The sequence below is a fragment of the Lichenostomus cassidix genome, chromosome 17 (genome assembly GCF_008360975.1).
Source record: "Lichenostomus cassidix isolate B80296 chromosome 17, HeHo_3.0, whole genome shotgun sequence".
NCBI classification, from domain to species: domain Eukaryota; kingdom Metazoa; phylum Chordata; class Aves; order Passeriformes; family Meliphagidae; genus Lichenostomus; species Lichenostomus cassidix.
Window position 1 is genome coordinate 4,961,751 of NC_139497.1, and position 10,396 is coordinate 4,972,146.

General features: G+C 44.1%; 1 protein-coding gene across 19 annotated transcripts in view; it reads left to right on the forward strand.

Moving 5' to 3' along the window:
• Positions 1–7,936, forward strand: part of FNBP1 (formin binding protein 1) — an 88,162-nt gene extending 80,226 nt beyond the window's left edge. For 9 of the 19 annotated variants that reach the window (XM_085077019.1, XM_085077020.1, XM_085077029.1 and 6 more), the window contains 6 exons: positions 264–373; positions 2,087–2,219; positions 3,249–3,370; positions 3,694–3,833; positions 4,220–4,378; positions 6,598–7,936. In XM_085077019.1, coding sequence (XP_084933145.1) covers positions 264–373; positions 2,087–2,219; positions 3,249–3,370; positions 3,694–3,833; positions 4,220–4,378; positions 6,598–6,632 — 699 coding nt within the window. In that variant the 3' untranslated portion in view covers positions 6,633–7,936. The other 10 variants (XM_085077026.1, XM_085077027.1, XM_085077031.1 and 7 more) reach the window with 2 other exon arrangements.
• The last annotated feature ends 2,460 nt before the right edge of the window (positions 7,937–10,396 follow it).

Below are 10,396 nucleotides of genomic sequence, written 5' to 3' on the forward strand. Positions count from 1 at the left end.
AGTCTGGAATTCTCCAGTTGACTTCCATTAGCCACTGTTAGGGGAAGCAGGATGTGGTCCTGGGATCATTTCTAGGGCATCCAGATTCCTCACCATTCAGGGACTGATAACACAGTACAAATGATAACAATGCTTCAGACCACTGTGATTTTGCACAGGTTTTTGTGAGCTGTTTCTAAAAATGCAGTCCCAAATGATTCTTTCAGACTCTGAATATTAATTTTTTTCCTTCTCCACCCCACCTTCCATTCCACTCTGTGCAGGGAGCAGGCCCAGAAGACTTCAGCAATCTCCCACCTGAGCAAAGAAGAAAGAAGCTTCAGCAGAAGGTCGATGAGCTAAACAGGGACATTCAGAAGGAGATGGATCAAAGGTGAGTCAAAGCACTCCAAGGAAAAGTGAAATTGCACTGAGCAGAGCCTTTTTGTGAGAGGGATGTGGGTAGATCCCAACAGGAGAGGCTGTTAGGAGATGATGGCATCATCCAAAGTCTCTTTGATCTGTAGCTTAGATTTCCTGGAAGCAGGAAGATAATGATTCCTATGCTTTTGTGAATGCTTTTTCTGCAAGGCTGCATTTGTCATTCTGGTTGAGAATAAGGCTATTTTAGCTACACACTTTTAATTGATTCTGGCAGCCTGTATTTGTGCTTTGTGTTTGTTCACATTCTGCAGTTGCATTAAAGATTCAGTGTGTTTTGTTTGAGAGACACAGAACTTTTCTTCCCTGAAGGATATCAAGACTGGTCTGTCCCTAAATACTGCTTTGCATTTGTACACATGTGCCTACATTTTGTCTTAGCTTCCTTTCAAGAACCTGTTTATTTTGCCTACTAACCCAAAAATTCTGCTTTCTATTCTATATCATGAATAAGAAAGGAAAATTTCATGTGGTTATATGATTTGTCATTGCTTTGTTTTTTTCCTCTGTGGTAACTTAGGTTTGTCTTTGTGCAGGAGACACAATTGAATCTATTACCTATATATGAATATTGATTCTTAGGTAACCCAATATTAAAATCAGATATGGAATCAGAGCAGAGTGAAGTTTAAATAAAGATTGCTTATGACAGAAAATAGCATCAGCAGTTAAATAAGAGTTAAAGAAGTAGTAATAATTGTGAGTCATATGTTTGCAACATTGTCCCTTAAGGCTTCAGGCACGGACCAGTCCCACTTCCTTGCCACCCACACTTTTTCCCAGTTTCCATACACACAGAGCAAAGGCACAGGATTGCAATTGTCAAGAGTTTGGTGGGAAACTCGAAAATATAAAGAGTGTTAACTTGAGTCGTGGGACTCGCATTAACCTCTCTCCCACCAGCTAATGCCTAGAGAAAATCTGAATAGTTGTGCCTAAAATCAGCCCATAATTCCATCTTTCAGCTCTGAAATGTCCATCAGCAGCTGAGTGAAGCTGCCCTGGGACTCAGTCTGTCCCTGTGCTGTGACAGACACAAACCATCTGGAGCCAGCTTTGTTTTAGGCAGTGTGAAACAAATAAATATATTACAGATTATTTGGGCTGCCAAAGACAAACTGCAACAGGCAGGGTGAGAATTTCTGGTTTGCACTCCATTTCTGTTATTGATGCATTTTTGTCCCAGTTTCCCAACTGGAGGGCAGCCCATGATTGACAATAATGATGCAACTGTTTGTCTAAGCCCCCCAAACTGGGAGGATATTAGTCTAGAAAGTTGAAACTGTCACAGGTTGCAATGGTCGTGAGATTTATTATTATTGTTTTCCCCAGGGCAGCATGTTGATGTTATTGTACTAAATAAAAAGCCATGTCAGGCTGAAAATCAATATCAAATACCTTCTCACATTGTAGGTAACTCGCTGTTTTTCATCTCTGACAGTGTAAATCCTCTCCTGGCAAATGATTTTAATGCTCTTTTTTAATGGGTGGATCTAAACAGGGCAAAAGCCCCATCTGGGTGTTCTCAGTTGCTTTTGTAACAGCTTAGGTTGAGCCTCAGGCTGAAGAAGAGACAGTTTATTAGCCTTTTATTTGTGCCCATCTGAAGAAAGGCATGTACCCCCAGCTGCATTAACACGTGTTTTATTTTAATTTTGCCCCTCAGAGATGCCTTAACGAAGATGAAAGATGTGTACATCAAGAACCCCCAGATGGGAGACGCAGCAAGCGTGGATCACAGACTGGCAGAGCTTGCGCAGAACATCGAAAAGCTGCGATTAGAAGTTCAGAAATTTGAGGTATGAGAAGAGACATTTCTGTAAAAAGCAGGGCAGCAAATTCTCAGGACTGGTCAGGGGTTTGCTGGCTTTTCCAGATGTACTGATGCACTCTGCTGTGTGTGGGCAGTGGCTACTTGAGCACTTGCATTAATTGGGGTCTTGGAGCTGATTTGTGCAACATAAACGTGCACCATCTCCTGTGGCTGTCAGCCCACAGTTAAATTTGCCACAGAAAACAAATTCTGCTAAATGGAGATGAAGAGAAAATGTACTCTCTGGACTGCCCAGTGGGCTTCAGATGCTTATTTAATTAATTAAATAAATTGAAGCATCATGTTACAGACGTCTGTGGAAAATCAGAGTGACACAAATGCAAAGCACCATTTAGAGACTAATAGTGAGACAGAAGCCATCAGATGAAATATGTTTTCAGGAATAGTCTGCCATGAACAGGAAGCTGCTTAGTGATATAAAATCTCCAGAGCAGAAGGGGAGTGTTTGGAATATATGAAGTCCATTATAATTACATGAGAAGGATTAGAGGGCTGAGAAAAGACTTCACTTTCTGCATTGTGCTTTGAACATAAACAGATTCAGCCCATTAATTTCAGATGTGGTTTTGCCTATCCACTGTTACTTACCTGTTTGAAATCAGTGGTTCTTTTGTTCTCCCCAGCTTTAGTTCTCGTGCATTCAGCAGTCCCAGAGATTGCTGAGTTTTTGGTGTTCCTGAGACTACTCCAAGCTGCCACACATCTTTTTACTTGATTGTAACTGGAGCAGCATCATCTCCTGCTAGCTGTTAACTGCTTCACTGTGTCAGGGTGTTTTCAGCACCCAGTGCCAAAAATTAATTACATTTTCACTAAGTCTTTCAGCAACACCAAGAGGTTTCATATTCATATAAAATCCAGCATCTGAACAACTGGCCACTGCAACTCAAAAACAAATGTGAACATGTTTACAAACCAGTCTCTGTTCTGCATTCTGTGTGTCAGGAGTATCCCAGCAGGGTGAACTCTGTGTGTCTGTGTGTCTGTCTGGCAGGGCTGGCTGGCAGAGGTGGAGGGGAGGCTCCCAGCACGGACAGAGCAGCCCCGGCGCCAGAGTGGGGTCTATGAGGCCCAGAACCCATCAGGAGTGAACAGCTGTGCCCAGGACCGTGAGAGGTACAGTATCTGTAGGGGGCTGGAGCTGCCACCAGAGCCACTGCAGGCACACACAAGGGCTTTGCAGCCTGATCTTGCCATATCCCAATCCAAGAGCTGCACTTCAGAATGTTTCTGAAGTTTGTGACAACCCACTTGCTCACTGCTGTGAATTTTTACAGCCTTTAATTGTAAAAATGAGGGGTCTCACGCATCTGGTGTCACAGCCAGTTCCCAGAAAGCTCTGGAATCAGTGCTTCCCTTTCCTCAAGCCCTGGTGACGCAGTGGTTCTCTCTGCTGCTGAGGTTGGTTGCTATAGTTGCTGTGTTTTTCCTCTCTTGAGCAGCCCCGATGGCAGTTACACAGAAGAGCAAAGCCAGGAGACTGAGATGAAAGTACCTGCAACAGACTTTGATGATGAGTTTGATGATGAAGAACCACTACCCACCATAGGAACATGTAAAGCGCTCTATACATTTGAAGGTATCACTTAAACTTCACCTACATTTCACTGATTGAGTTTTTTAGCTCATATGCCAAAGGCAAGCAGAACCTTTATTTAACCCCTTAAATAGCCAAAGGGCAAGTGAGGCTCTGGTGTGATTCTGTGGAGAGGCACCAAGACAGGGATTTGTCTCCTGTTGCACAGGAGCTCTGCAAGGGAAAGAACCAAAACTCTGCTCTGTGATCTCTGTTGGAATCACATTTATCTGGTTCTTTATGTACTCCCTGCTGACTCCAGAATCACAAGCCCCTGTTCTTGCTGCCAGTGATGCACCACAAGCTGTGTCCACATGTGACCTGAGTGTGCTCTGAGCTCCCTGCTGTGTATCTGTGGTTCCTGAAGTCCCTGTTGCTGTGTGTTTCAGGTCAGAATGAAGGAACAATCTCTGTAGCAGAAGGAGAGATGCTCTATGTAATAGAAGAAGACAAAGGTGACGGGTGGACGCGAATCCGAAGGAACGAAGATGAGGAGGGCTATGTCCCCACGTCCTATGTTGAAGTCTATTTGGACAAAAATGCCAAAGGTGCTATGACCTATATTTAATGCTATTATTATTGTTTTATTTGCTTTCACAGAGATAATCCAACCCTGAAGCTGCTCTGTGTTGCAGATAGAGCCTTTAAGAGTCTGTACAATGCCACCAAGTGCATTATTCTGTACGTGGACTAATTATGGCTTGTTGTACTGCAAGATGTGCTTTTCTTGCTCAGAGAAGGGTAGTGTGGGGGACTGTGAAACCAGGGGGGATTTGCAGCCTTTCCTGGACAGTGTTTGCTCAACTGTCACTGCCATTGCATGCCCAGCTTAGTGCAGGAAGCACAAAGCCCTTTGGGATCATACAGGCTCTCCTCAGATATCCAGGTGGCATCTCAGACACATCCACAAGTCAACTTGTTTGTCCCAAAGTCGTTTGGTGGAGCTTTAAATAGGAAATATTTAGACTGCTGGTTTGTGTCTGTGGGAGCTTTTGGATTGAAACTTGGTGGTCATTTAGTTGGTGTGTGTGGAAGGGGAAGGAGAGATCTTGCCAAAACCCCTCTCCACAGCACTCTGTGATCCTTGATAAATGGGTAAAACATTAAGAAAGCTCCTCTGTTCTTTCCCACCTTGCCACATTTCAGATGTATTTGCTGTTTCAGATGACCAGAAGTAATGGTTTAATCTTTTGCTCACGTGAGCTCAATGGAGGCATTCAGAGTTTGGACTCCATAAGCTGCTGTTTGTTGCTTTTAATTCCTCCCAAATAGGTTGTGTTGTGTAAGGAAGCAGGGCTGCAGGGGTAAATGTCCATGCTGAACACGTGGTAATGGGTTACACTGAGAAATGAAAAGATTTTAGCCCTGTTTCAAATCAGGACATGTTTGAACTCCACTGTTAAATAGGTTGTGTTTATTCAGTCACTTAATCCTTCAGATTATTGTTGTGTTTCCTAGACCTGAGAGCTCTTGGTGTGAAACAAGTGGTCTCATCCAAGTCAAAAGCAAACAGAACCATTTTTATTGGGGTTTATGGGCAGTAGAAGAGAGGAGCAGGACTGTCTGTAAAGCAGCACTAAAACTTGAGCCAGTTCAGTGTTGGTTTGGTGTTAATCACTGCAGTGCCTTGTCTGCTGCAGGTGAAGATCTGGGCCTTGTTTTATTTTGCCATAATACAGTAGTTTGATGTTCCTGTTGGCAAATACAGAGCCAGCTGGGATGCAAGAGAGTGCAGAAAGCTCAGCCCCTCTGCTGGCTTTTATTAAGGTTTGAAAGAGGAACATGATTTCTCCAGAATGAGGCTGAAGAATTGGGAATCACAGAATCACAGACTGGTTTGGGTTGGAAGGGACCCTAAAAACCATCTCATTCCAGCCCTCTGCCATGGGCAGGGACACCTTCCATCAGAGTAAAAATGCAGACTGTGCTGGGGCTGAAGGCTGATACAGCTGCAGTCATTTCTGTAGCCACAAGGGAGGTTTTTCAGATAATTTTAAGTTTTTCCATTAATTTTGTTGGACTTAAGGAACAAAATCAAATGTAACTGTGAATATCTAATGTATAGGAACTGTTTACCTCTTTTATTTCCCAAGTCTCTGGTTTAAAAAAAAAGCTGAAGGAGAACTTTTCATAGAATGCAGCATAAAGATTTGGAGCAAATGCTACTATGTTTAAAAGATGAACTTTGTTGCAAGCTGCAGATTCTCATTTGATTTTTAAGGTATTGATAGAAGTGACTTGATTCAGTCCTTGAAACGGAAGTGGTGACATTCCTGAAGATAACTCTGCAAATACTGAAGCATTTGCAAACTTAAGCAATCCTTTCCTCTTCTTGGGAAGAAGGTTGAGCAGCTGGCACCACGAAAGGCTGGTGGCAGAAGGTGGGAGCTCACAGCAGCCCCCTGTGACTGTCCCAGCCAGCAGAGTCAGTGTTACCTGCCTGGCCAGGCTGTGTCTGTGCCATGAGCCAGAGGCAGCTCAGTGCCACTGCTCAGTGCTTTGTGGAAAGCTGCTTTTTCACTCAGCTGGAGCCTGAGCTGTCAGGGCTCTGTGCAGAACTGAGCTGAGCAGGACAGGTAAGTCATGTGCTGCTGGTGCCCTCCTGATCACAGTCTTAGAGGAGCCAAGCTGGGTCTGTGCCCTGCAAGTCCTGTGTGAGGGCTGCTGGTGACATTTGCTGGTGCCTCTGCTCAGAGGGTGTTGGCAAACCCTGTCACAAAAAGAACAGTAATGTCTATCTTGTTTTGCCTTTTTTTTTTTTTTCCAGATGTGCACAAACCACTTGAGAAAATCTCTGAGTAGGTTTGCATAGGCCTGTCCACCCTTTATTCTCCTGGTTTGCTGCTACGGTTGTTTTAAGAGCTCTGTTTGAGAAGGTTTTCTTTAGAAGAGATGAAAGCACATGTCATATCTCCATCACTGAAAGACTTTGTTAGGTACCAGGTCGGCTCTGAAATGTCACTGCTGAGGAAGGTGCTGCCCTGACTGTGTCCATTTAGTGCAAACAGCATTGTTGTCCTGAATAGCAATGAGAGCTGCAGGCTCTGCTCCCGTTGGGATTTGTGCAGGAAACTGTTCTGTGCACTCCTGGTGTAGCATCTTGCAGGGCTGCTCTGTACCCATCGGGTGTCTGGTGCTGAGAACTCTCAAACACAGGAACTAGTTGGGCCTTTCAGCTCAAGACTGACCACCCTGTGTTACTGACTATGGTACCTCATCATCTGCTTGGGAACAAAACTGTCTTTCACTGAGGGATGTTGTGAAATCGTGTGAGACACAAAAAAACCTGCATGGAATAAGCAGCTCTGCACAAACCCTGCATTGCACCCAACAGAAATGCCACGTTCCCTTCCAGCACAAAACCTGGATGTTGGTTTGGGTGACATGCAGGAATAGAGGCTGGTTTGGGAAGTTAAACTCCCTGATAAAAGCAATTTTGGAACCATGGGCTGCTGAGCATTTTGGCTCCTTTGCCACTGTGGGTCTGTTCCCCCTCACCTCTGATGATATCAGTAATTCCTTATGGAAGCTCTGGGATTCCCAGTGCTGCAGCTCTGCTGTTTGCTGTAACCATCATGCAGAGCCTTGACTTACATAAATAAATAGGTAAAAGTTAACCATGCTGATGCACTTTTTATCTAGGATATATCTGATTATTTAATGCTTGCCAAATTATTTAGGAATCGGTAATTATAAACTGGACTGTGGCTTTTTAAAATCCTTTTGTTAAATATGTGCCCTTAGTTCTCCCAGTATAAAAAAAAATTGTATATAACATAACTTAAAAACTAAAGTTACTTGAATTTGAATTGTTTTTCTCCTTTTATATGTGTATAAATATAAATGGTTTTATAGGCTGTTCTTCTGCTTAACCCAACTGTTTTGGTAACTATTCAGTCCCTCTGATTTTAAGTGGTTTTGGTTACTCAGCTGCCTGCACCTGGACTTGCATAGGAACTGCTGTTGTGTGTTAAGGTTTGTTCAGTCTGGCCAGTGTGGTTGTCTTGTTTCTATTCTTATTTTTTAAAGAATCATCATCTGTCAGGAATCTCTTTATAGCTTGATGTACCATGGTGTCTTCTTCTAATAAACATTATATTTTCTCATTCCTGTGAGGTTTTGGTTTTTGGGTTTTTTAAATGGCAGTCACTAGTAGGTGGCAATAATTAGTGGCAAAAAGATAGTGATGTTTAACTTTCCTAAGGGGACAGCAAATGGCCCAGAGCTACTTCCCACACTAAGTACAAATTATTTCTCTTCAATTCTTCTTCAAGAAAAATACTTTGTTGTGGTTCTTTGAAAATTTTTTTGTGCTGTCATTTGGAAGGATTTTATGGAAATGGGTGCAAAGGAGGTGGGAATGTTCCCCATGTCTCTTGAATGCTAGGGAAGTTTGGGCTCATCCTGTATTCCCTTGGATACAGCATTTTGGGCCAAATCATGCTCCTGGATTGTAGCTTCACTTGGCCAAAGGAAAAACCTGTCCTCAGCCACCAGTGTGTGGGAACAAGGATGGGTTTGGAGGCTTAGGCTGATTCACTGACCTGCATGTTTCTGGGCTTCCCTAGAGAAGGAAAGGCCTCTGCAGCCTTTGGAGGAAAGGAAAGTTCTGGATTCCTCTGCAAACTTTGATTTAATTTCCTGTCGTCGTTCAGTGTCATTGATGGTCTCTGGAGCTGTCACTTGAACAGATGTAGTGCTGCTTTGCAGACTGAAAATGAAAAAGCTGCTTGTTTTCTCAGTGGCACAGAGCAGGTGCTGGCAGGGTCCTGATCCTGAGAGTCCCAGTGATGCTCTTCCCCAGGCTGGAGGGAAGGGCTGAGGGTGAAGGGTTGTCGAGTCAGGAGCCTTCCTTAAACCCTGTAACCCAGTAGATGCTTCATTGCTCTATTTCCTTTAACCTCCTGCAGGCAGAGCTGCTCTTAAGGGATCCCATTTTCCCCAGCCTCTTTCTAATCCAGTCTCTTTCTTTTTGTCTTTCTTATGTTTTAGATTCCTAAAGGTGTTTGTGCTGGTGCAAGAACCTCGGGGCGAGCTTGTCACAGAAGGAGAAACAAAATGGTCTGTTTACCCTGCAGGCAGTTTAAAACACACCCATGGAAAACCAGACTCCCAGTCTTGTCTGGAGTTCCCACTTGAAAAATTCAGACCTAAATTCCATCCCAGCACCATTCAGATGCTTGCTCTTTTCCATGGCATGCTACTTGTGGCTCGGATTTCCTTATCAGCCTTTCCCACTCTTCTGCCAGCCTGGCACAGCCCCTCTGTCAAACATAACACACACTTCTCCCAACCCAATCCCTCCCAACTTCTGTCAGAGAACTGCTGCCTTTGGATGCACTGGGCAGCCAGAGAGTCCCAAGCATGTGCTGGTCTGTCTTCTGTCCCCTTGTCCCTCAGTCCATCTGAATGTACACACTGCTCCTTCAGCATTTCACACGGTGCCTTTAGTGCAAAACCTGCAGTTCTCTCCCCAGAGAGCGTGGAAAGGAGGTGAAAAACCTCCCCTGGGAACAGTGTTACAGCAGCTGGACTGGGCTCTCCATTCGTCAATATTAAACCTGATCCACATGCATTATTCAATATTCTGCCTTCTCCAAAAGGTCACTAATACTTGTCAGCCTTTATTTCTCTTTTTTCAAATCCAGGCTGATGCTCATTCCAAGTATTAAATCCCTCTGACCTTGCTGTTTCCTGAAACCCTTCAAGCTCACGTATGTACTTGTTTTCCTGCTTGTTCTGTCTGCCCCCTCCTGTGTCCCTGCTGTTCCTCACACACACACAGACACACACAGACACAGACAGTGGCATTTTGGTTGGCAGCCCTTGCTGCTCACAGGCCCCGTTTGGCTCTCGTTTCAGCCTGCATGCTCGCCCTGTTGCCTTGCCTGCGCCCACCTTCCTCAGGGTCACGTTATTTTGTGGCTCGTGGTTTAATCTCTTTGCAGTTTTCTTTTGGTTGGTTTGTTTTCCAGCATTGCAGACCTGCCTTCTCTTTTTTTGCATGACCTCCTGTGCGTTCTCATCAGTTCATGTTGGAATAATGGAGTTTTTTTTAGATAAATAAAAGAGGAAAGAAAAAAAAAAAAAGAAACCACACTGTTTCCTTCTCCCATCTTATTGTGGACTGGACCTGGACCTGGCAGCCAGACAGGACTTGTGACCCCCCCTGTTCTCACATGGTTTGGTTTGAAGCAGAAGTAGGATGATAAGTGATTCTGCACTTTATCATGTCATGCAGTGGTCAGAGAGCTACAATATCTCCAAATATCACGGGATCTGGACCTCAACTGCCTAACAAATGGTCAATTCCTCTCTAAACTTCTATATTCTAACTTGGTTTCCCCTGAATTGCTACCATTGCTTGGGTTTTACAGTCATGGACATGTTTGAGCCCTGCAAGAGTCAGTTGCCACTAAATAGCTCCTGAGGGCCAAATTTATTCATGGATCAACACCTTGTTTGGGGGAATCTACTGCCTCTAATCCAACTCCAGCATATTCTGTACAATCCCCACAATCTGAGAAATTTTACATGGAAGCCACTATGGGCAGTGACCCCACAAT